The 26,207-nt window shown below is 37.2% G+C and overlaps 2 protein-coding genes across 3 annotated transcripts in view; one reads left to right on the forward strand and one right to left on the reverse strand.

The window, feature by feature from the left end:
• Positions 1–10,007: 10,007 nt before the first annotated feature.
• On the forward strand, positions 10,008–12,863 carry nrbf2a (nuclear receptor binding factor 2a). The gene is made up of 3 exons (XM_016454996.1): positions 10,008–10,113; positions 10,228–10,267; positions 12,271–12,863. The coding sequence occupies exons 1-3, from the start codon at positions 10,008–10,010 to the stop codon at positions 12,713–12,715; spliced, it is 591 nt and encodes a 196-aa protein (XP_016310482.1). The 3' UTR covers positions 12,716–12,863.
• A 1,176-nt stretch (positions 12,864–14,039) lies between these two features.
• Positions 14,040–26,207, reverse strand: part of jmjd1ca (jumonji domain containing 1Ca) — a 76,384-nt gene continuing 64,216 nt past the window's right edge. Inside the window, exons 12-27 of one of the 2 annotated variants that reach the window (XM_016455019.1) lie at positions 25,576–25,777; positions 25,047–25,276; positions 24,792–24,944; positions 24,042–24,131; positions 23,801–23,925; positions 23,213–23,309; positions 19,469–19,626; positions 19,078–19,368; positions 18,623–18,791; positions 18,425–18,515; positions 17,097–17,227; positions 16,893–17,015; positions 16,291–16,430; positions 15,817–16,023; positions 15,543–15,674; positions 14,040–14,804 (exon numbers count right to left, since the gene is read on the reverse strand). In XM_016455019.1, coding sequence (XP_016310505.1) covers positions 14,703–14,804; positions 15,543–15,674; positions 15,817–16,023; positions 16,291–16,430; positions 16,893–17,015; positions 17,097–17,227; positions 18,425–18,515; positions 18,623–18,791; positions 19,078–19,368; positions 19,469–19,626; positions 23,213–23,309; positions 23,801–23,925; positions 24,042–24,131; positions 24,792–24,944; positions 25,047–25,276; positions 25,576–25,777 — 2,441 coding nt within the window. In that variant the 3' untranslated portion in view covers positions 14,040–14,702. Of the gene's footprint in view, positions 14,805–15,542; positions 15,675–15,816; positions 16,024–16,290; positions 16,431–16,886; positions 17,016–17,096; positions 17,228–18,424; positions 18,516–18,622; positions 18,792–19,077; positions 19,369–19,468; positions 19,627–23,212; positions 23,310–23,800; positions 23,926–24,041; positions 24,132–24,791; positions 24,945–25,046; positions 25,277–25,575; positions 25,778–26,207 lie in introns of both variants that reach the window. The other variant, XM_016455018.1, reaches the window with a different exon arrangement.

Consider the following 26,207-nt stretch of genomic DNA (forward strand, 5'->3'; position numbering starts at 1 on the left):
TGGTTCAAAACAACCCAACTGCTGGGTCAAAACAACCCAACAGCTGGGTCAAAACAACCCAACAGCTGGGTCAAAACAACCCAACAGCTGGGTCAAAACAACCCAACAGCTGGGTCAAAACAACCCAACAGCTGGGTCAAAACAACCCAACAGCTGGGTCAAAACAACCCAACAGCTGGGTCAAAACAACCCAACAGCTGGGTCAAAACAACCCAACAGCTGGGTCAAAACAACCCAACAGCTGGGTCAAAACAACCCAATAGCTGGGTCAAAACATCCCAATAGCTGGGTCAAAACAACACAACCGCTGGGTCAAAACAACCCAACAGCTGGGTCAAAACAATGCAATAGCTGGGTTTGTCACTTTTTAACCCAGCACTGGGTTATATTTAATATAGCATTAACCCAGCATTTTTTAGAGTGTAAGCTAGGCTTTTTACCGCAATACATAGCCTACACAATAAAACATGAACACGTGCAATTAATAAAAACAACGAAAAAGTAACGTGGAAGAAATTAATAAATTGTGAAAATGTACAAAAAGCATATAGCCTATGACATGACGGCAGTTCAGTCTCTCGCCTTGCATAGGCATTATAATGTTCATTTGTTTACCCAACAACTGTTCCATATGATGATGGAAACTCATCTAATGCAATAGAAACTGGTCTTGTTGATTATTTAAATACATTTTACATTCTTTACAGCCAACATGCACTACAGTACAAAGGTCTCTTATGCTCACCAAGGCCCCTTTTATCAAAAAATACAGTAATGCTGTGAAATATTAGAATTTCAAGTAATAATTTTCTGTTGTAACATTTTAAAATGTAATTTATTCTTGTGATAGCAAAGCTAAATTGTACCCATTCTTCAGGGTCACGTGATCCTTCATAAATCATTCTAATATGCTGATTTGGTGCTCAATACACACGTCTTATAATTATCAATGCTGAAAACAGTTGTGCTGCATAATATTCAAATAGTTTTGCTGAATATAGCCTGACTATAATATTTGAACTGCATATATAAGTTCAAAAGCACAGCATTTTTTTTAATAGAAATATTTTGTAACATTACAAATGTCTTTACTGCCAATGTAATGCGTCCTTGCTGAATAAAACTCAATTTCTTTCAAAAATAATCGTATTACAATGTATGTTTTCTTGCAACCTGCCCTTAGTTTATCAAAGTGCGACCTCTAGTGTTATAACTTCGTAATGCCATACAGCATTCCACTGATTCTCAAAAGATTACACCTTGTGTTTATTATCATTTTATTCAGACACATAACAGTAATGACGTCAATAAAAAGACTCACTGTAAACACTATATTTATAACAACTGCAATTTGCACCACATGAAATATTCTCTGATAAGGACGTTGTCTAGATACTACAAAAGACCACATTCAACACTTAAATCATAAGCTGCCTTGTGCGCACACACAAAAAAAAGTTCCAGGTTGAAATGGGACAACGACTAGCTATCCCAGCAGTCAGAGCTTGTTAAACTGTAGTTCACATCGCTGTACCGCCGGCGCTCGAGCTGTGAGGAGGCGCGGACCCCTTTTTATCTTTCTGTCTCTGGTGGATTTTTGTGTGCCTCCTTCGCTCGTCGCTCCTGGCAATAGGCTAGGCTTTTTACCGCAATACATAGCCTACACAATAAAACATGACCACGTGCAATTAATAAAAACAACGAAAAAGTAAAAAGTAACGTGGAAGAAATTAATAAATTGTGAAAATGTACAAAAAGCATATAGCCCATGAGATGACGGCAGTTCAGTCTCTCGCCTTGCATAGGCATTATAATGTTCATTTGTTTACCCAACAACTGTTCCATATGATGATGGAAACTCAGAAAATATTCCAATTCACTAAAGTTTGAAACTTGGTGTTTGAAACCAACTTATAAACAAGCAATCAAAATAAGCAAACGAACACAGGACAAAACGGGCATTTTTGTTTTTCTCAAAGACTTATGGTTAGCCTTTTGTTTTTGTAAGCATCCTAATATTTTCTTACCTCCCGACGCCTCTCTGAACTGGTCAGGACGAACCCCCACATCCCCACGAGAGAAGACTGATGCGGGGGTCTCATCCAGAGGGAATCCGTGTGATGGCAGACAGCGCATCAAATCACTCAGAGACGCATTCATTTGATCCCTGCTACTAGCTGTCGCTGTCATTTTGATCTTCAGCGTTTTTTTTAAAGTTGAATTTTATTATAGTCGTTCTCAGAGCTTTTATGATCTAGTTGATGTGTTGTAAATATGTTCACTTCAGTGTAGTCATCATACACGCGCGCATCAGCTCACCAGCTCCCTTCATATGTGCCGCCGCAATAAGTGAAACTTTATGTCTAGTGTGCATATTTAAGAAGAGCCTGTCAATGCCCCATGACGTCACTGACCATACAAGGACAGAACGGGACAAAAAAAAACGGGTTGGGCTTTTTTTGTTTTTTGCTCTTGGCCATGTGACGACACGAGCGCTCTGTTTAGACAGATCTCTGATTCTGCTATAACTTTAAATTGTTGTGCATATATTGATATTATAGAGATTTGTGGTCTGTGAAACAGTTAGATGCCTTTTCATTTTTATTGATTTTGGTGTATGTTATTATCAGGAATTCCGGTTAGGGCGCATCCCATAAATGGACATTATCCGGTTATCTCAAACACGCCCTTTTGGACTTATATGGGACGCATCCGGGAAACTCGACACGGAAAATGACGAGCCACGCCGACTTCACGTCCCACAGAGGAACCGTAATAACACTACATTCAGGAAAGTGATATCTGAATATGTTGGAAAGTTATTCTAGTTTCTAGAGAGTTAAGGAAACTGATTTATTAATATAGGCTAAAGAACGTTTTTTTTCCCCTTCAGTAACAAGATAATTGCGATTAAACATCTTGATTACTAAAAAAAAGACTTTAGCTAAGCTATATTGTCTTTACTGTAAAAAATAAATTGGTAAAATAACAGAAAAGCAGAAAAGTTTGGTAGCCTACAAACAGCTCATTACTGGGACAGTATCCATTCATTTTACGGACATTTCTGTTCACTCTAAAACACAATGCAATAAAGTGTAAAACTCAAAATACAGGTAAAACAACTGAAAAATAAAATAAAATATATAAATACAGAAAATTACAGAGTATACCTTCCTGTAGGATTGCAAACAATTTTAATATTTAACTATACCCATATTTTTAGACTTTCACAGCATTTTGAAGCTTTCAAACATCTAGAAGCTGTCAGTGGATAACAAAATATGTCAACTAACTGCAGGTACTATTAATTTCCATTTGGTTTGAAATACTTATGCATATGATATATTTAGCATATTTATGATATAGCCCTCTGTTGTAAGGTCTTATCTCGCTCAACATGACTGACACATGTAAGGCCGTCGGCTCTTCATCATCTCTCTCGTCACTTTTTGTTCTATTTTCATCCATGGCAGCATCAGCAACAGAGCGTTTGCTGGATGTGCGACTGAGGCCTAATTCATAGCCACCCACACTATGGAACAGCCCCTTCTCCATGGAGCCCTAGCGAAAGTGGAGCCTCTCTGAATAGATCTGCATCTGCCCTCCTCTTACTTCTGTACAGACACCCCCAGCCTGCCTGCCTTCTCTCTGTTCCCATTCACACTCGCCCACATGCACAGCACTGCATGCTGACTGAGCTTCTGTGCATGCCAGTATTACACACTACAAACCCAGCTCTTGAGACCTTATTTAATAGATCATAGTTGGATTTAATATGAAAAGATTAAACAAATGCTTTATCTATTGTTGCCAAACATGAAATCATAACATGTGAATGATTTTTATAGGTTTATTGCCTGAAAGTTTGAAACATCATGCAAAAGTAAATTGAACAGTTCATATCAATAGATGATTTACTAGACTGAATATTTATCATCTATCTATCTATCTATCTATCTATCTATCTATCTAATCTTTATTTATTTTGTTTGTTTGTTTGTTTGTTTGCTTCTTTTTTAACCTCAGAAATATTTATTTATTTACTTTTTATTTTAACCTCAGAAATGTTTATTTATTTATTTTAACCTCAGAAATGTTTATTTATTTATTTACTTTTTATTTTAACCTCAGAAATGTTTTGTGGCAGTTTTGTGTGTGTGTGTTTGTTTGTTTCATTTTTAACTTTAGACATTTTTGTCAAATTGTTTATTTATTTATTTATGTTTCATTTTTAACCTCAGGAATGTTTGGGTGTGTTTATTTATTGATTTATTTATGGTTGTTTGTTTCATTTTTAACTTTAGAAACTTTTGTCAAAATGTTTATTTATTGATTTATTTATGTTTAATTTTTAACCTCAGGAATGTTTTGTGGCAGTTTGTGTGTGTTTGTTTGTTTCATTTTTAACGTTTGTGAAAATGTTTTATTTATTTATTATTTATTTATTTATTTATTTATTTGTTTGTTTGTTTCATTTTTAACCTCAGGAATGTTTGGGTGTGTTTATTTATTGATTTATTTATGTTTGTTTGTTTGTTTGTTTCATTTTGAACCTAAGGAATGTTTTGTGCAAAAGGTTTATTTTTATTTATTGATTTATTTATTTGATTTTAACCTCAGAAACATTTTATGCAAAAAAAAAAGGTTTATTTATATATTTATTTACTTATTTAATTTTTAAAATCAGGAACCTTTTGTGCAAAAAAAGTTTTGTTTATTTATTTACTTACTTTTTAACCTTAGGAACGTTTTGTGCCAAAAAATATAATGTATGTGTGTATTTTTTTAATTAACTTAAAATAATGTAATATTCATTCATTCATTCATTTTTCATTAAATTATTAATCTCAGGTACATTTTGTGCCAAAAGCTCAGTATTATGTATTTACTTACTTGCTTATCCTAGAGAATTCTTTATTTTATTTTATTATTTTTTGTGTGTGTGCCAAAAAGGTTTCTTGTTTTTTTGGAACTGCGTAAAGAACCCTAATTTGGAAGAGTTTTTATGCATGGACGGTCTACTGAAGCTGATCGCACTGTCGGCGAGGACCGTTGTTTCGAATGACGTCTGATTAATGAGAATTAAGGTCCTCGGTATTAAACACACACTTGCCTTCCTGTCATCTCTGATGTAGCTCTGATAACAAGAGCAGCTCTGCTACATCCTCCAGCAGTCAGTCATTCAGAGAATCAGACGTCTGCTGTCAGCAAGAACCTGCTCAAAATCTCATGCCCTCTAGTTCAACATTTTAACTGGATATCATTGTGTTGGACAGCTCAGTGTGTTATTATGATTCTTGAGTTCAGGTGTCTTGTTAAATGAACAGCATTTTTCTCACAAAAGCCAAACATCTATTCATTCTCAGAATTGTTGGGGGCAGCGCAAATGTTTGCTTCCTTTGTCTTACGCCTACAGACACAAACATTTCTTGCTATTGTGTCAGTGCTGCTATTCACCAGAAAAAGTGAATTGCAGCTGTGGAAGACACAATACTTATATAACTCACAAGACAACCAGTTATAGCAGAAATATGATCAAAAAGGATATTAAAAATAACGGATTATATTGATAATAATCAATTATTGCCATTCCCATTATCAAACTGATCATTATATTATATTGTTAAATAAAGTGAATGAATTCTTCATAGCAGATGGTAGATTATTTCGGCGGGTTGTTTAGTACCCCCCCTCTCTTTGTGCCCCTCTTATGCCCTCTGTGCCTCGCACGCCCACGCAGCGCCATGTTGGGATGGGTTCACAGCCCATTTTATTTGCGTTGGCTTTGGTGTTGCGTGGGGGTTTGGTGACCCCTGCACACGACGATTAATCAAACGTCACTCTGTGATTTCTCCAAAACTCATTATTCCTTTTTTATAACACAGCACGCCTCTCTCAAATGCAGTTTTTTTGATAAATCACCCCTTTAGGTCTGTGCACACTTCCTTCTGTATCTTTTTACTTATTGAATCTAGCCAAAGAAATTCATTTCAAGTTTTAATAACTGATCATTTACATCATCAGTTGTTTTATTCCCAAAGAAAGAGACACTTGATTTTCTTAAATTCAGAAATGAGCATTTAAAAGTTTGGTCAGATTTTGTGAAATATTATTTCCATCTAAAAAAATTTTTTTTCTATTTTATGTATTTTAAAATGTATTCCTGTGATGCAAAGCTGAATTTTCAACAGTCTTCAGTGTCACACGATCCTTCAGAAATAATTCTAATATGCTGATTTGATCATTGATAATATTATCAATGTTAAAAACAGCTGTGCTGCTTAATATTTTTGATGGAACCATGATATATATATCTATTTTTAGGATTCCTGGTGAATAGAAAGTTCAAAAGAACAACATTTATTAGAAACAGAAATCTCTTGTAATGTTATAAATGTCTTTTACTGTCACCTTTTGATAGTTCTAGCTGAATAGAAATATTCATTCATTTAAAAAAAAAGTACTGACCCTAAACTTTTGAACATATATCTTTCAGAAAAAATGAAATCCAGATAGTTTTTAATTCTCAGGGGAAAAAAACAACAGTTCTCACACCCATACACTCCTTCAGCATTGCACAATTCAATTGAGAGTTTAACGCTTACCATTCCTGATGGCTGCATTCTGCTGAACGCGTGTTTGGTTTTCATGAGCGTTGAGCTTTTCTCTTGTCTGCGTTCTTCACGGCTTTCTTCTGCTGTTCGCCCAAACACAGCCGACACTGATAACATATAGTCCTCTACATCTCTCAGAGGAGCTTCATATGTGCTCAGAAACCAACCAAAACACCGGACAATGCACTTGTTCCCACCTCCAAACACATTCACAATTGGAGCTGGTATGGTAATGAGAGAGATTTGGGGAGGCCAGCGGATCGGGCCAGAGAGCACCTCTTTGAGTCGGGATGGGGGGGCAGCGTAGGTGTGAGGGTTTGGTTTAAGCGTGTTACTCTCGTCCGAACAGCTGACCCTCAAGTGATGGGGTCCAGAGCAACAGCAAACCAGCTAAGAGTTTTCAGTTCTTAGAACCAAACGTTCTGAGAATGTTCGTTTTTGATTCCCGGAATGTTCTGAGGACATGTTTTGGAGGTTTGTATTTGTTTAGCCAGTAAAGTTACATATATGGAAATAGAACGTTCTTTTTAGGTTGTCAGAACGTTAGAAGAGCATTCTATGTTTGCTGGGAACAACCCAGATTACTACACCATTGTCTTACTTTTCAGTTTTGATCACTTTTTCATACTTTTGATGTAAACGCCTGACTCAATACTGGTAATTACATAAAAAAGCCCTAATTTAGTCTAATTCAAAACTCAAACGTTAGCCTAATCTATTGATTTACGTCCCTGCATTTTTATTATCATGCGTTTTTATAGTAAGTGTAATTTGTTTGGGCAAACATTGTCAGGGCTGAATGTTACACAAATGGTTTCACTGCAGGCTGGTCATTAAGATTTTGGCTGAGATTTTGTTTCAGAGTTGCCTTCCAACAGAACCACAAAGAACCGCTTACATGCCTAGAGCTCGAGATGATACAGCAACTAAATGACTGTTTAATCCACTGCCAGAGAACAAGGGACAGTCTGTAATTAACATTTAGGAAATGAAGCAATACATATGATTTGTCTCATGTGAAACTGTGCTAATGTCACTACTATAGCAGAATCATTAGTTGTTTAAACTGGGTGTGCAAGAGATTGTCATTTATTTAGTGTCAGTCCGTATAAAATATGTTGCACAGATGCTCATATGTAATGTACTTTAGTGTAAATGTATATAAATGTTTAACAGTTTTGTTATAAAAGCAGAAGGGTGACTGAAGGAAATAAGAGAGTTTATGTAACGTGTCATTTGAATTTGAATTAAAAACTAAAATGAATAAGATTTATATAAATGTGCATACCCAAAATAATTTATAAAATGTGTTACTTCAGTGTTTTGTATTATAGTATTTATTAATATTTTAATAAGCTTTTATTTTTATATTTTCAGTTTTCATTTTAATTTGACTTTTAGTTTAGTGCTTTTATTAGGTTTTATTTTTAGCTTAAATTTATTTTTTATATTTATATATGATTTATATGTGTGTGTGTGTGTGTGTGTGTGTGTATATATATATATATATAAAATACAATAAAACTTTATTTTTTATATTTATATATAATTATAAAAATTCTATAAATTCTATATAAATATATATAATTCATATAATAATATAGTTTTCTAAATCTGTTGTAGTTGTAGTAATTTTAGTACTTCAGCAGAAATGTTATATATATACAATGTTGAATCCAATTTTATAGTGATATCTGATGAATTGTTAAATAATTTGAACAAATCCTAAGCATATAGGCATACAATAATAACCCAAGCCAAGTATTTGTGGATAAGAAGCTTTTTCACAGGGATCAGTGAACCCCCATCACGCAAAATTCCCCATGCGTAGGAGGAAAGAGCAGGAAGATGGATGACCAAGCCCCTATAGTTTGATGGTATTGCCCACGTCATCAGCAAGAAACAAAGACAGAAAGCAGCAGCACGGAGAGGACGGGGAGCGTGGATCATTAGATGGAACATCATCACGGGCCAGCTGAAATACCACCGTCGCTCTCATTGTCCATGACTTTGCCTTTATGCTGTTCATCTGTGGGAAAGTAGCATGTGTTTAAATTTCATAACATGAATGACAGAAGTTGAGTTAATTAGATGTTGTTAATGTTATGTCTCGTTTCAGATGTTCAGCCTTGTCCTGAGATATTGCTCAGGGCTCCTCGAACGATTCTTTGAACGGTCAAAGACAAAACATCCACCCCCAGTGAATGAGCACATGCTGGAGAACACATTCAATCAAATCAGAATATAGCCTCTGAATGACTAAATCAATCATACAAATATCAGATGAAAAGAGACTAAAAAGAAAATGCATGCCTTGGAACAGCTTTCATTTACTTATACTTTTCTTAAACTATTACTCCTATTCAGTGTTGGGGGTAACGCATTACAAGTAACGCGAGTTACGTAATCAGATTACTTTTTTCAAGTAACTAGTAAAGTAACGCATTACTTTTTAATTTACAAGAGAATATCCGAGTTACTTTTTCAAATAAGTAACGCAAGTTACCTTTTTTTTCCAATTTATTGATTGACAGCTCTCCTGTCCCCATGTTGAGAGAAATCAGATGTTACTGTAGTTCTAAAATAAATATGAATATGCATTAATTCATCTCACTCACAAAAAACAAAAAACCCCGATTCAATATTCTTCAAAATGAATAAAAATAATGCAACTCAGAATATGACGCAAACCTTGTCTTTAACTGTAAAACGTTACACTATTTAAACTTTATCACAGTACATTTTTTGTATTTTTATTTCCAAGAAAAAGCTGTAAACAACCACAGTTTTCCACCAGTTGAAGAGATAATGTAATAAGTTCACTCAAAAATGAAAATCCTAATCATCATTTTCTCACCCTCCACTTGTTCCAAACCAAAGAAGACATATTTTGAAGAATGTTGGTAACCAAACAGTTGACGGTAGTGCTAGGCGGTATACCGGTTCATACCGAATACCGGTTTTTATTTTTGTTAGTAAGTGTTTTTTTGTAATCACAGTATAATTAGCAACCTGTGGTTACTTGAGCTGCTACAGGTAAATACAAGTCTTTCTGTTGTGGCTTTACTATTTAAACTTGTAAATAGCCATCCTAAATGTATTGTGATTACCAAATGTTAATTGGTCAGGCCCTTATGTCTAAATAAATATATAAATAAAGCTACATTTATACATATAACCCTCCCCTCCAAAAAAGATAATTAACAAATATGTCTCATAACCAAAATCATAACTGACTTGCAGGATTTTATCTTAAGAATTATGAAATGTAATAACTGGCACGTGCTATTTTGGATTTCATGTTCATGGTATTAGTCACTGTTTTAAGACTCAAGCATCATCTTAGAAGAGTCCTAATGATTTTAATCCTGTAACTGTATTTCCCCAGAAAGCATGACAGTTGTTTTTCCACAGGCCCATCATTTTCGCCGAAAGGCAGATCAGTTGGTGGCAAAGGAAAAATTTGAAGAGGCGATTTTATGCCATAGTAAAGCAGCAGGTAAATCAGTGAAGACCCTTTTGTTCTCTTAAGAGCAAGCACACATGAAGAATTGGGATGGCATGAAGATAAATGAAGGAGTGAATGATTCTGTATTTGTTTCTTTCTGCTCAGAGCTGATGAAAGAGGCCTGGTCAGTGACACGGAGTGAACAGGTAAAACAGCATGTGTCTGACAGACAGGTGTGACTCTATTCCAGCAGTCTGGCATGTCTGAATCATAGGCCAAGCTTTTGAGTAGTGTACTTCTTTTTTAAATATTTGATTTCAAGCTTTTCACATTTTAGAGAACAATCCTCCAACCCTCATGCCAGCAAATCGAAGGAGAAAAAAAAAGAAAGTATAATGTAATGATACATGCCGAGTAGTGTGCATTTTAATATTCAAATACAAAGTGGAAGCGATTTTAAAGGGGTCATATGATGCGATTTCAATTTTTCCTTTCTCTTTGTAGTGTAAGCAGCCATGTCGTGAAGACGCTGTGTGTTTCTTTGTGAAAGTGAAACTACTTTGTTTGGCCTTCCAAAAGAGGACGATATCCGCTTCGTCATGCCTGGAGCTGATCCGTGCTGGTCTCTGAGGAAATACATCAACTTCACGCTGTGGATCGCCGGATCGGCTTTCACTGTGGACGAAGCGGAGTCCAGCCCGGGGTCGTCACATGTGGTTGCCTTCGTCGAATCCGCTGGCCGTTCCTCACTCAAGCCCGCAGTGTGTGACGCTGTGTGACGCATTTTATGGAGGACTGTTTCCTGAACCTGCAGTTCTGCATAGCCTACAATGGGTCTTTAGCAACGTCATATGACCCCTTTAAAAAGGTTAAGTATGGTAGTAGTTGAATATATCACAAAAATCTAAAGTTTTTTAAAAATTATTTTAAATATGTGTAATTTATTGACAGGCCAAAATGGAATCGGGAGAATGTTTTTTTCAATTTTTTTCTTTCAAATTTAGGAAAAAATATACAGAATGGATTTAGATAAGGTAAATTGCTGTAAATATGTTTCAGATTCTACTTACAGTACAAAGATTGTGCATGAATTGCAAAGATGTATTCTGACATTCAAAAGTTTGGTGTCTGAAATTGTTTTTTTGTTTGAAGGAATTCTCTTATTCTCACCAAAGGTGCGTTTATTTGACCAGAAACAGTAAAACAGTAATATTTTTTGAATATTATTACAATTTAAAATGACTGTTTTCTGTTTCAATATGATTTCAAATGTAATTTATTCCTATGACGCAAAAAGCTGTTTTTCAGTATCATTACTCAAGTCTTCGTTGTCACATGATCCTTCAGAAATCATTCTAATATGCTGATCTGCTGCTCAAGAAGCATTTCTTCTTATTATCAATCTTGAAAACAGTTGTGCTGCTTAATACGTTTGTGGAAACCCTGAAACATTTTTTTAGGATTCTTTGATGAATAGAAAGTTCAAAAGAACAGCATTCATTCATTCATTAATTTATGCCTTGTAAAAAAAATGTTTACTGTCCTTTTTGATCAATATAATGCATCTTTGCTGAATAAAAAGCTGTCCAGCTTCCTGGTACAAATACGTAACGTTCAGGTGTAAAATGCTACTTTAAAGTGACCAAAGTAAAAATCCGTATTTTAACCAAAAATGTTACTTTTTCAGTGCTTCAAGATGAATCTGCTTTTTTTTGTTATTCACTAATGCTTTGCAAAGTGCATTTTGTCCATTTGTTTAAGTAGTACCACTCAATCACTTGCAATTGTTCTATTCAAATTGCTTTTAAAATGGCTGTTGTTTATTAGTAAATATCAACATCATATCAACATAACCTGAAATGCCTTAATGGAGAAAAGGGAAAAAAAATGAGTATTCTAAAATCACATTTGTGTTTATTAATTTTTAAATTAATCTGAACAGTCAAATAATACATAAAATCTGCAGGCAGCTGTTGTCATTGTGTTGTCATCTTTAAGGATGTTGCCTACAGTAATGTACCTCTCCTGAGTTTGTACTGTACAAAAGCTATATAATGGTTTTAAAAGGTCTTCCATGTACTTTATAAGCTATTGTGAATGAAAAGGAACAGTTGTTCTTTTATGTAAAGTACACATTTGTACTCTCATGTACCTTTTCTTTCAGAAAAGCACAGCCAACATTTGAACCATTATCACATTTTCTATCACGGTACGACTGTCTTTAGAGCTGCAGAGAGATAGACATCTCCAACAGCAGCGACTGATCAAGATGAGCCGCAAACAGACTAAACTCAAAGGAAAGCTCCTGGTCAGCCCGATAACACACTGCACCAGTCCAACAGCCCTCCAAAGTCCTCCACTCGGCTGGAAGGCTGCCAAAGACGACAAGACTCGGCTGGAAGAGCAGAGCACTGCCATCGCTGACCTGTGGAAGCTTGTGGCGGTTCTGCTGCTGGAGAACAAGCGGTTGCTGGAGGAGCATGAGAAACTGAAGGCAGAGAATGCTAGTCTGAAGAGAGACCTGTATGAGGAGCATCAGAGCCCTCCGGCTTCTCTAGATCAGCCTTCACCGCTGGGCATGAGGCTCCTGCACGTGCCTCCTGACCTCCAGCAGGAGATCCAGCTGCTGTTGAAGACGGCAAATGACAGCTAGACCTGCATCCACCTACGGCACCGCTCAAAAGATTGGAGAATTACGTTTTTTTGTCTATTGTCTCTTATGCTGGCTGCATTTATTTGATCAAAGATATAGTACAACAGTAAAAGGGAAATAATATTACTATTTAAAACAAGTTTTTTTTATATTAATGTATTTTAAAATGTAATTCATTCCTGTGATGGTAAAGCTCAACTTGCTTAACCCAAACTGTTGGATGGTGTCTTGGTTTCCACAAATATTAAGCAACAAAATCGTTTTTCAAGATTAATAATAAGAAGAAATGTTTCTTTCTGAAGGATCGATCATGTGACACTGAATACTGGAGTAATGATGCAGAAAATACTGCAGCTTTGCATCAGAAAAATGTTACATTTTAGAATATATTCAAATACAAAACATTCTTTTAAATGGTAATATTTCACAATATTACTGCTGTTTGGTTTTTTATCAAATAAATGCAGCCTTGAAGAAACTTCTTTCAAAAACAACCAAACAAAAAAAATCTTAATTATTCCAACTTTTGACTTTACTGTGTTTACTGTAGATTCAACTGTCTATATTGGGTCAAAGTACCCAATTTATTTAAATTTTAAATACATGCTCCTAGTCTTACTAAACATGCATTAATAAAAATAATACATTAATAAATCAGGAAAGACTTTTTCTTGTTCAACACACCCGATTCACTCCGAAATACATCATCACAGAAGTAAAATGTGGTACTAGTAGGTGATAGTAGTTAAACGGCGTTTGTTTGAAAACTACATTTACACTTTATGAAAGTGTTTGTGTAAGTGAGGGGAATCAAGTGAAATGCACTTTTGGATGTTTTTGTAGATACGCAATGGGTAATATAGTCTCATTAACACAAAGTTGTTCAATTCAGGGTTGTTTTCACCCACAGAAGACTGTGATATTTTGCATCGTTTCTGTTAAAGCTTGAAGCTGGTTACAATTCACTGCCATTATATAGACAACATACAGACAATTTTCTATTAATTTCTCCTTTTGTGGTCTGAAAAAAGAGAGGTCGCATAGCATTTGACCAACACCAGGTTAAGTAAAAAATGATTTTGAGTGAACTATCCTTTTAAATAACCTAGAAAACCAACTAACTCTTTTAATGGATATGAATGGATTACGTAAACAGGCATGACAGACAAATCAATATTATTCCATTTTTAATGGAAAATGTAAAACATCTCTTTAACTTCAATGTACATACAGTAGCAAACAACACATACAGCAAATAAAGCACACCATGTTATAGAAAATCACAATTAATATTTATATATGTATATTCTGCTATTTACATATTACATTTCAGCTGAAAATTTCACAAGATCTTTTTTTTTTTTTTTTAAACAAACAGAATAAACTAATTCTTTAATATTCGCCCTCTGCACAGTGAATATTTGCCAAACTGTAAATAATTTAATGTTGCTTAAACAATAAAACTTGTCCATTTGGCAGCTGCTGATGTGATGGAATGCTGCTATGATTGTGTTGGAATCGCTGCTCTCTAAAACTGTCCAAAACACAGCATGACAACATGTTGAACACTTTGCAGTGCAATAACTAGTAATAAAGAACATGTCGTGAATCATTATCGCCTTTGGAAAAACATGTATTTGCCAGTGTCGCTCTTTCTAAAGGTTTTCCATGGTCTTCTGCATGTGCGGCAAGTGGAAGTGATGGGCTTTGAAGTTCATTGCACCTGTTTGGAGAGCACAGTGTACTACTTTTATCTCTGTTTGTTGTGCCCCTTACTACGCTTCCTGTCCGTGCAGGAAGACATGATGGGGAAGTTCAAACAAAGAGAATAAAATCAAAGAGAAGACAGTGACATCATAGAGGAAGTCACAGAATCTTGCAGAGTGGCCCATTTTGTTAGAATCACATCTAAGAGATTTCTTGCTGGAGAATCCTGGGATTGTCTTTATGCTCCAAGGGTTTGAACAGAGGAGGAGGAGATGCATTGTCAGGACCCCTCCTGTTTCCCATCGTCTGTGTTCTTCTCCTTCAAATGGTTCCTCAGTGTGGCTACAGCATCTTTCACAGAGTGATAAAAGATGTTCTTCACCTGAACAATCAAGAGGGATGAAAAGATAGTGTGGAATTAGATTTTACTTACAGATTTGGCTCATGCCTAATTACACTTGGGAACACAATAAAACATAGTAGTATCAACTTAAAGGAATATAAACTGCAATAGCAATTTTTGCAACATCATGCTTTATCACAAAAAAACTGGAATACACTATACGACTTAAAATCTGAACAGAATTTAAAACACTAGGCATCTTACACTTGTCGACTTTTTAAACGGCTAGAGTGGAAAAAAATGGGAATTATACACTAAACAATTGAGGTTCACACACTACCAGATGTTCAAATAGTTCTAAGCACAACAAAATTGCAAGCCTCCACATGTGTCTCATTGTTAGGAGACACAGGAGAACTGAAAACAATGTGTTCTAAAATCAGTGCAAAATATCAAATGTGATATCCTCCGACAGGATGAAATCATAGTCTGAAGCTAGAAAATGAAAGTCTGTGTCCATCATACACTATGCAATTTTCTGTGACTCCTACAGACTGTAAATCGGGTCAAAAGACTGGTGTATCCATCCTTTATTCCAGAGAGTAAAGTAAAAATGCTGTGAGACACAATGCCACACAACAAATCAGAAAGTAATGTTATGTGAAGCATGATTTTGGGCCAATGAGATTGCACTGTGGGTAGGGTCACCAGCATGATGCAGCAGAAATGGAAACTAAATGATCAACAAAACAGGTCACAGTAGGTAGATGGAGGTACCTGAAGTTTGTCTTCATAGTTCATTTGGTCTTTGAGAGGGCGGAGCTCTTGGGTTAGATAATAGGAGTTGTGCGCATGTTCAGGGGACACAAAATCCACATTCACTTGGATGCAACTGTGCAGATTCATCACCTAAAAACACACAGCATGCATAAATACTGAATACTGAACACCTGGTGGAGTGACAGCTTTAGGAATGCAGTCATCCTTCCCAAGAGCCCAGGACGGATTGCTTTAGGAGGATGTAGCTGGTAATGTGAGTGCGGTAATGTACCTGGTGCAGAGCTCCAGCAGGGATGATAACAGCATCTCCATGGAACTGGAGGAGTGTGCGGCTCTCTATGCCATATTCATTCTGTAGCTTCTGCCTCAGCCTGGGGCTCAGATACCAGCTGCCTTCACGCAGGGGGTCGGAATCACCGTCCCACTCTGAGTCAGAGTCTGCCTCTGGATCCGCTTCAGCCTGCTGCTCAGCAGCAATCTGCAAACACAGAAGCATAAATATCATATTCTCATTGATGGGGGGGGGTGTCTAATAAAACAGCAATACGTGTTTAGTGAACTAATTTAATCTAGATGAAATATAAAGCTAATGGATGGTTTTAAGAGCATCGACAGGGAGAACAACAATGGGCACAATGAAGAGCCTTGTGGCACACCATACTGAACCAGCACTATATCGGACAACTCATCCCTAACCATCAATTAAATAAGCTCATAAGCTTTACATGATCAAGGAGTACAGTACCTTTTGTAGAAACTCCTGGATCTTTTGTAGGTCTTTACTCGTGTAGATGTGCCACAGAGCACCTGGCGTCTCTTTAGGGTCTTTCAGTCGTTTCTTTACACTCTCATCCAGAACTTCTCCTTCCAAGAGCTTTAGTACCCCTATCACAAAGGGTTTGACAGCAAAATGAATGCAATCTTACACACAAATTATTGCTCACAATGTTCCATAAAAGTTCTTATGGTGGCATTTTAAAGGACACCAATACATTTTTTATTTCAGCAATTTCCAAGACTCTGTAATAATGCAAGTATACTGCTGAGTGGCAAATCTCAAGCCTGAGTCTAGTAAACAAAAAAACATTTTTATTTCCATTAATCAACATTCAAATAGCTTTAAAAGAGGCATTATGGCAGCAATGATCTCACACAAAGTCAATGAATGTATTAATGTACAACTATTGACTGTTGAGTCATCCTATTTTCAAAATCCATACACAGAATGTCTTTGCATCCAGATCCACCTCTCTTACAAAGCTAATAATTTTACTGTTAAATAATGTATATGCAAACCTACATCAATGAAAACATCAATGCCACAATATCATGTTTACGTACAAGTACCTGCTTTGGATGAGGCTCCGTTTCCTTTGGCCACCCCGACATATACCAGAATACTCATGGAGTCTGAGATTTCAACATGTAGATTGCTGGTCCCGAAGTCTTGTTCTGGACATGTTGTTACACCTGAACAAACACTGGAACATAAGGTCCATTGCATAACAGAGCACAACAGCACTGTCAGTAAGTACAGGAAAGAAAGAATACCGTGGGCGCAGCAGAGGCGAGGACCAAGGTCAGGTCGAATGAAGAAGGAGGGCAGATGTGAGGCCAGGTTCAGATGTGCCTCTGGGTCTGTGTACTCCGGTACCGGCAAAGACTTCATCACATCATGGTATCTGAGGTGGGTGAAAGCATTACATCATCAAATTCCTTTGTCTCAAAAATATCAGTAAAACCTCATTACACACCATAAAAGCAATGTGATTTAAAAAAAATGAAAATGTAGAATAGCATTACACTTATTATAATAATGAGTACAATGGTGTTTACTTTATAATTGTGTGGTTTAAGGTGACTTGATGGCTTAATACAATTTAAGCACTCATTTATAGTGAATTCTTGTTTTTTTGTGATTTTAATTCCAATTTATTTTCAAATCAAGAAATAATGTAGAATCTGATGGACGTATGTGTAAAATAAAAAGCAATTCTGCATTTTTCATTAATTGGAAGACACTTATCACTAGAAATCTATTTCTCTATGGAGAAATTTACGTGTCTTTATTTCTGGAACTTCTTGTACTCTTTTACTGCATTTCTAAGTTCCAAGCTTGAGAAGAGGTTTACTCAAATACTGGTGAAAGTATACAGTCGGCTGCCTCCCCCTAATTATCATCATCATCCCGTCCCTTAATCGCCGCCCTTCGCCAGGCTCCCGACAGGAGTGGGTGCGTGAGAGAGGAGGGGCGCTGAAATAGCCAGGGCTGGCGGCGTGTGATGGGGCACACCTGAACCGAATAGAGCCTCATCACTGCTGCTGTTTAAATGCCACCAAAAAGCCATTTTAAAGTGGTTAAACAAATAATAATAATAATAATAATCGGCAGGGATCCCACACCAATACAATTAGTGTGCCTCCTCTATTTTAAAACCCACGAGCCGCCACTGCCGTCCAGTCCCTTCAAGCGCCATGGGCCGAGAGAGAAGGATGAAGCTGCTGAACGAAGCTGCCCCCCCCTCACGCCCCGGACCGGAGAGGGGAGCACGTGCGGCCGCCGGACTCCGCCCCTTACCTGGACCCTTCCTTCTCGAACACTGCCCCACCTTCACTAACCCCGCAGCACGACGAGGACACCAGATCCCCTGTTTATTTTGGACACTTTATTCCCTTTTCTGGACACTTTGTTATATTATTTTGTTAATAAAAGCCTCTCCGAGGCCTGACGCCACACCCACTGTGTCTGTCGTGTGCTCCTCCCGTGACAGTATATTCAAATCGAGGAAGCATTAGCAGTACAAAGTGGTATTCTATGCAAATTCTAGTGCGGTCTGAAAGACAACATATGCTTCAAATGTTTCCAAGGGCAGCAATACCTGGCAGGCATGAGGGCCAAAAACTCCTCCCCTGATGGCCAGTCTTTCAGTCTATACACCACTGACTCCCCTTTATCAGATTTAGGTCTCTCTGTGGGTCACATACACAAGAATGCAAATAACATTTAGTCCACAGAGTCAACCAGCAAAATCATATTCAGCAAATTAGAATAGAATTATAAGTACTTAATCACTCACTTGACACATCTTCAAAACCATCCCAGAACTCCTTGACATTGGAGTTTGTGACGCTCCCATCTCTGCAATTGTAGAGGTCACTATGAAGGCTGGAGAACTCACGGCTGAAGTGCTCAGGCTTCCACAGATTAGCATTCAAACTCTTGTGCAATCCGGACACCAGCACTGGCTAAAGAGACATTGCACCAACTACAGCTTCAGAAGCATACGATATGAAGATTCTTTTTACATTGTGTTTTCATACAAGAAGCCACTTTGAATGTCTTAGTTTAAAATAATCAAAATCAGTGGTTACTTTTAAGTAATTAAATCCCAAGAGGTTTCATCCTGTCAATCCTAATTTTTACATAAAGTAAAACTGTAATTCACTGTAAATTCTCTTATGAGTTAATTTCCTTTTCACCCAGTATCTGTAGAGATATAGTTAATACTCCACTAGCGTGAGCATTACAAACCTGCTCTTGTGTCCAGTTCTCTTTGAACAGTCTTTGGTTGCCTTGGTGACGATGATCTTTGAGCCAAAGCAGCCGGTGGTTTCCAAGCCAATCGTGAGGGACAATGGCGTGGGGATCAGCCAATGGACTTTCATCAAGCTTCACACCCTCTGGCCGCTGCCCCACCTCCCCTTCTGGCAGCGAATCCTGATTCAGCCCCACCCTGGCCATCTTTGTAGCGGGAATTTTATTTTCTACTACAGAAGCAATGATGTCATCCAGGATGTTGGGCACGCGAGTGTTTTGGGCTACCTAAAGAATGAAGCATGAATAGAGTTTGTTACAAGTCATACACCTAGTTTAGTTATCATCATCTTATATTCTTGTATTTACCAGTCTATATAACTCTAACCTGTTCAGACAAGTTGTAAACTGGTGCAAAGGCACCTCCAGTGGCCCCGAGACGCAACTTTCCAGCTGTGGAGGTCAAAAGGTCACGCAATGTTGATCCTTGTTTGGGGCTCGTGGACTTCCTACTGTGAGCTTCCATACCATCACACCTAGCCTTCTCTGTAAATAAGAAGAAACAACACGTCAAGAGCATTTTATTCAGAAAGTACACAGAATCAGCCAGAATTGTGTCAAAACCAGGCAAAATGGGAAATTACCAGCGGCAAAAATAAAGTGACAAACACAGCCTCACACAACACATTTGGTTTAATACACTATGTGGAGGACATATTTTGGACCAATGAGATTTCATGGTAGGCAGGGCTACCTTCATGTGTGAATAGTGCTGTCAATCAATTTAAAAAAACGAACTAATTCTGAAATTAATCACGATTAATCCCACCTAATATGAAAGTTTTTAAATACACTTTTATATTGCAATAATTTCACATTCAACCTTCAAATTAATGTAGAAAAAGTATATTTTTAATAGGGCTGTCATCGTTAACGCATGCAATTAATTTTACAATCCTTAACACGTTAAAATAATTTAACGCAATTAACGCAAAATTACTGAAGCACAATTTCTATTCTAACCCTTTAACCCAATTTTGCTACTCTGCTTGCGCTCGGATCATTTTAAGCCGCTAAACTCCGGGAAAGTTTTCAGTCCAATGATCCAGTAAGCGAATGCATTCAAACAATCCGTCCAAAACAGCGCTAATATAAAGGAAACCAGGCTGATTACATCAGAGATTGCAGAGAGAACAGAGACTCGTGTTGCGTTTTCAGTGAATTATTAATTCCAGTGTGTTTCGCTTTAAAACACGAGCTCTGTCATATTCTGTGATTGTCTCTGAAGAGCGCGAGCCCTCACGCGTCACACACGCTGTGTGAAGTACAGACTGAACGGATTGTCAACACATCCCACCGCTGTATGGCCAGATGAGCCGCAAGCTACGGTTTCTCGACTGGATAACCAGTCTCGCTAGTAAAGTTTTGATGGATGAAGACTGCAATCAAGGTAAAGACGATTGCTGTGGCGTACAGGAGTCGTTCAGTACAGTAAGAACGCGTGAGTCCGTTATAATAATGCGTGTATGAGTGCTCTTGACGCACTGATCGCACATTGTATTTATGCACAGGCACAGACATTTCCGTACATTCACGTTGTTTCCACACACATTCACGATAAAGTTTTGATTTGTCATGTTTATGTTGCTGTGCTTAGTTATACGGAATGGATCCGTGTACTGTAGTAGATATATACATGCAGTCAGCAGGCAGTTGGTTTAGGGTTTTTTTTGGCATCTCCATGTGGTCCTGTTCGGTATCGCAACTTGGCTTCTCTAAAATGTAAAAAAGCTCTCTGGTGTTACACTACACATACTATAAAATTCAGATTTTTTTTCTTTCATATGTGCTTATATGGGCTCCTTATATCATTTGGTTCTTTGGTGTCCTTTTGGAGTTTCTAAGTGTCCTTTTTTGGAAAGTCATCTAAATTTATCTTGAAAGAAGCTTGCAGAAAATATAGATTTTTGAGAATCACCCTTCAATCTTTTGGTTTAGTTTGCTGTACATAGCCAATGATGTCAAAATAAACATTTGAAACAAGATAAATGGTCTATGCTTAATTTCATGAAGTGTGCGATTAATCGCGATTAATCACAGAAAAAGGATGTGATTAATCAGATTAAAAAAAATTATCGATTGACAGCCCTAATTTTTGATATTTGTTTAATGGCATCTCTTTTTTATGACAGGTGAGTATCACTGATACCAACACTGATGTCTCTATGAAATTCTTTTTCCCCCTAATATTTAACCACTGACTTTATGTAATGTTGACTATATTAACGTCACAGTATAAATGAGAGCTATCACTTATTTAGACTTTATTTAAACATTTATTAGACTTTAAAAAATAACAACTTCTAACTTAAGTGAATTTAAAACAATCTTCAAATAAACCCATTATAATAAATGTCATATTTACCCTTCAGCAAGTATATACAGAAATTGAATAAAGTTGGTCAAACACTAAATTATAACTTAAATATAGATGAATCCTTAAAGCTTCAAAAGTTATTTATTTCTTCTTTTTTCTTTTGTTCTTCGATTAACAGACATCACAGCAGCTGGGATATTAGGTTATTTGGCTGCTATTACTTTAAGAGCTGCCACTGCTGAACATGACATGGATCTGACATGCATGCTTGTAGTTTAATTCGCGCTTTAATATGAAATGATACAGGCTACAGTACAGCGCGCACCGCCGCATTTGTGCGTGCAATTGAAGATTGCATCTGTACTGTTTTCCGCACTCGTTTGACTAGCACCTGCCGTTGAGGCGAAGTGGAGTGCGCGTCTGAAAAGTCTTCTGTTTGATGTAGTCGTAAAGACTTTCTGCCTCTAAATAAATGCAATTCTTGTCAAAAAAAGAGAGACAGAAGCAGCAGTTGTGAGTGGGGGAGGCCAACCCTATAGCTCTGCCCCTGCCTTAAAGATTTTTAATGCTGTTAAACTGGATATAAATAATTGAACAAACATATATATAAACATATTTTTTTTTAACAAATTGACCCATTCACTTCTATTTTAATTGCATCACTGTAACCCAAAGCTTTGCTTTTTCTGAATTATTTTTATTTTTAGTCAAAATTATTATTATTTTTTGTGGTAATCAATGTTATGCCACAAGTGCTGATGGTATTTGTATTAGCTGATGTATTTCTGCACACATTGATGCAGCTGTGTGTTCATGTAGGACGCTGTGAGCTGGAGCTATGCTGGGTGACTTTGTGTTGTCAGCCATGACAGAGCCTAACAACATCTCATTCCCAGGGAGTGGAGCCAGTATTTTCACCAAAGACCCCCAGTCCTGTCCCGGGTCGATGTTAAGGGACAGCGACAGCCTCTACAGAAGCGTGTGTAATTGGCATACAAATTGGAATGAGATGTACTGAGAGCATCTACTGAATCAACTCAAAGAGAAAATGCATATTCACATGCCCTGATGCACAAGAGCGTTTATTGGAGGGAAAGACATTGGTCTAAATTATTGTTATAACATGATCTGAGGGAATAATCCAGGTTTCCATTGCCCGACTGTGAATAATTAGTGTTTTCATAGTATACGCTAACACAACTGGACTCATGCAGGATATTATAAAATGGCAGCTGTGGGAAAGTGTAAAAATGCTTGACATGGAGCAGGATGCACTGAATGTTTGCAGTCAGGTGATTAAAGAACGATTTGACATTGAGAAACATGCATGCATAAAATATTTGATTAGAAGTATACCCGATGAAGCCACTGCTGAACGTGAAGCTGATCTGACACGCATGCTCGTAGTTTCATATGCGCTTTAATACAAAATAATACAGACTACAGCGTGCGTTGCCCTATTTGTGTGTGCAATTGAAGAGCATGCGCTATGTGCTACGAGCACAGTATAAGAGCTGACAGGACAGGAAAATTTATTTTTACTGACATGTAGCCTGACAACATTTTTAACGCCGTTAAACTGGAAAAAAGTAATAATTAATTTTAACAGCACTAGTTGTGAAAAAATACAAACAACCAATAAAGCGTCTTATTGTGCATTGCTTGTTGTGGACTATATTTAAATGAAAGAGATACAAGTGCAGAATGGATGAATGATGTGTTTGGTTTAGAGTGTTTGTGTAGGACATTCCTTACCTCTTTTCTCAGTGTGCGCTTTCACTGTGACATGTAAGTTCTTCTGCTGATCTGGGATCTGCCGGCTCTTCAAGTCACTCTGATCCGTGTCTGAAAGCTGATGTCACACCAAAAAACTCTTTCATAAAATGTTATTCATTCAACTATTCAACTTCACATGCATCTAAACATTCTTGTAGCTAGATTTGAACTCCAACACACTTGCCTGGAAGTTTCTAGTGTGTTTGAAGACCTTGATTAGCTGGTTCAGGTGTGTTTAATTAGGTTTGGAGCCAAACTCTGCAGGTTTGAAGACCTTGATTAGCTGGTTCAGGTGTGTTTAATTAGGTTTGGAGCTAAACTCTGCAGGACACTGGCCCTCCAGGAGCAGCTTTGGACACGATGCAGTAGAGCATTGTGTTACCAATGCCAAAGATATGGTTTTGATTACCAGGTAATTTATATACTAATAAACTGTATACTTTGAATGCAATCTAAGTCGCTTTGGATAAAAGCTTCTGCCAAATGCATAAATGTAAATGCAAAGTGGAACTCTAAACTTGCAAGGACATGAATAAGCCAATACATAATGTGAAGTTGGCATCTTACTGGTGAGAGTCCATTGGTAGTGGCTGTGCTGGGGTTGTGGGTTTTGCAGTCAGTGCAGGAACAATGGGATGGGATTCCAAACTTTTCTCTCATTGAGTGCACAGACCTCTGCATGTCCACCAATACTTAGGAAAAGATGGCATTGCACTACTTTTACTATCAGGTACACAGTCAAAGATGACACAAACCCGGATGTGATGTTTAGATACATATAAGTACACAAACCTTTACCTATGCTTACCTGTTTCAGGGACAATCTGAGTAGGCATTAAGTTCTTGAAGTCATGTGGCTGGTTCTTTACGCATCGGACCCAGGCATACAGTTCCTTATCTGAATGACAGAACATACAAATTGTCGGAAAGAGAAACAGACAAAAAAAAAAAAAAAACAGCTGAAAAAAACAGCATATGTTTCTTTTGGATGCTGGTGTCCCCATATGGCTTTTTAGCTTAACTAGCTTAACCATTAAAACTGAAAACAGGTCTCCCACGTCTTTTGATCAGTGAAGTTTTGACTTTTTCTTGAGTTTTCCACTATTCCACTATTTTAAAAACATTTTATATAGATTGCACTCACAAAGAGAAATTTGATGATATTTTAAAATAAAAATGTATTTTTTTTTAATTATAGTGACTATAGAAATTAGATTTGATCAATTTAGATTTAAATTTTATATTTTAATGTAAATTTATTTTTTTATAAAAACAATTTCCATCACCTTTCTAATCCTGAAAATCACAATTTGAAAATTTCTTGATTTTTCCATATTTTCCATGACCATGGGAATCCTGTTAGCAAGACCATGTTGGTCGACAAACAATAACCACTAATTTTTTAACATGCTAGACCAAAACAAACTAGTCTAAACCAACTTGGACCAGAATGGAAAGTCTAAGCTGGCTTTTTCCAGAGAAGTGAAAAGAAAAGGGCATCCAATAGGTAAATTAGTTTAAAATAAATAGGAAAATCCATGATGCATTTGCAACTGACCTTTGGCTTTCTTCTTCTCTCTGGCTTTATAGCAGTCCATGCAAACCACGAAGCCACATTTATGACAAGCCCAGTGCATGTTGAAAAGAGTGGCCTCACACGCGTCACACATCTCCCTAACACCTCTCACTGCTCGCTTCCACATGATCTGAGCTGGAGAAAGGGAAAGAGAAAGAAGACAGCAGGCCAAGGTGAAAAAGACAAAATGACAAGGAATAAGAGACTTTGTGCATCCGTCATTCCACACAAACATACTGTCTTTCTTGACCCAGGTGAAAGCAGTGTCCTCCGTCTTTATGAGCTGGCAGAACTTGTCTCCGATGAGTGCAAGGACGGATTTTGATGTCTCAAGGTCCATCTTTCTCATCTTCTTGCCCTCCTCGTCCTCTGAGCTTCCCGTCCACACCGTAACCGCCTCCTCATCTGTCTGCTCAGACACCGAAAACCCATTCACACGGATAACGCCATTCTTACTGTACGACAGACTGAAGAGAATGGGGAAAGAATTAGTGTATGTATAAATTGTGCTGACTGATGATGCGATTGGATTTTAAAAAGACAATAGTTCAGATGTTCTTACTTCCATTAAACATGTGCAAATCATGGATATGATTATCATGTTTTAAACAAACTTGAGTGCATATCATTAAAGTCGGACTCCGCAGTACTTCATGAGAATTAAGTAAATATTGCACCAATGATGACCCAAATAAACCCCAAATGAAGTGCATCACAGGGAGTTCACATATGTCCAAGAACAGTGCCAATAGTATTAAAGACCGACCGTCTGAAGTAGTAAAATCGGCAGAAGACGGGTGAGATGGCAGGCTCCTGAGATTTACGTGAGCGATCCAAGCGACACTCTCTGCACTTCTGCACGTTGGTCCCGATCTCTGCACACGAGACGTCTTGTAAGAACGCTTCTCCAGTTTGCTTAAGCTTCCTCACCTTCCTCCAGTCTTTCAGCACAGAGCGAGGGATGCCACCTGAGACAGAAATAACATAGCGTTAGTTTGAATATGCATGATTTGAATTGTCATGGCTTTCATTCTTTCATTCTGAATGCCATGGTGAACCTGATACTCAATTACATTTAGGCAGAAACACACAGTATGCATAATTATTCAGCCAGTCAATCTTGTTTAAACACAGCTGCTATCGGACAAAACACTGAATACTGCAAAGGTACATTATTTTCCTATTCATATTTCCTAGGCATTGGAGAATAATCTTCTATAAAGACCAATCAGGTTTGAGATGACTCGACACTAAAACATTTGATAGAAAAAAAGAAGCATTAAAAAATGGAAAAGAAGAAAGTGAAAAAGCCAGTATAAAACAATATAAACATACTGACTATATTTGACAAAATATAATTGACACTCATTCTCTGTGGAGTTTATCATCGTTAATACC

The sequence above is a fragment of the Sinocyclocheilus anshuiensis genome, unplaced genomic scaffold, assembly GCF_001515605.1.
Source record: "Sinocyclocheilus anshuiensis isolate Anshui unplaced genomic scaffold, SAMN03320099.WGS_v1.1 scaffold167, whole genome shotgun sequence".
In the NCBI taxonomy this organism is placed as follows: Eukaryota; Metazoa; Chordata; class Actinopteri; order Cypriniformes; family Cyprinidae; genus Sinocyclocheilus; species Sinocyclocheilus anshuiensis.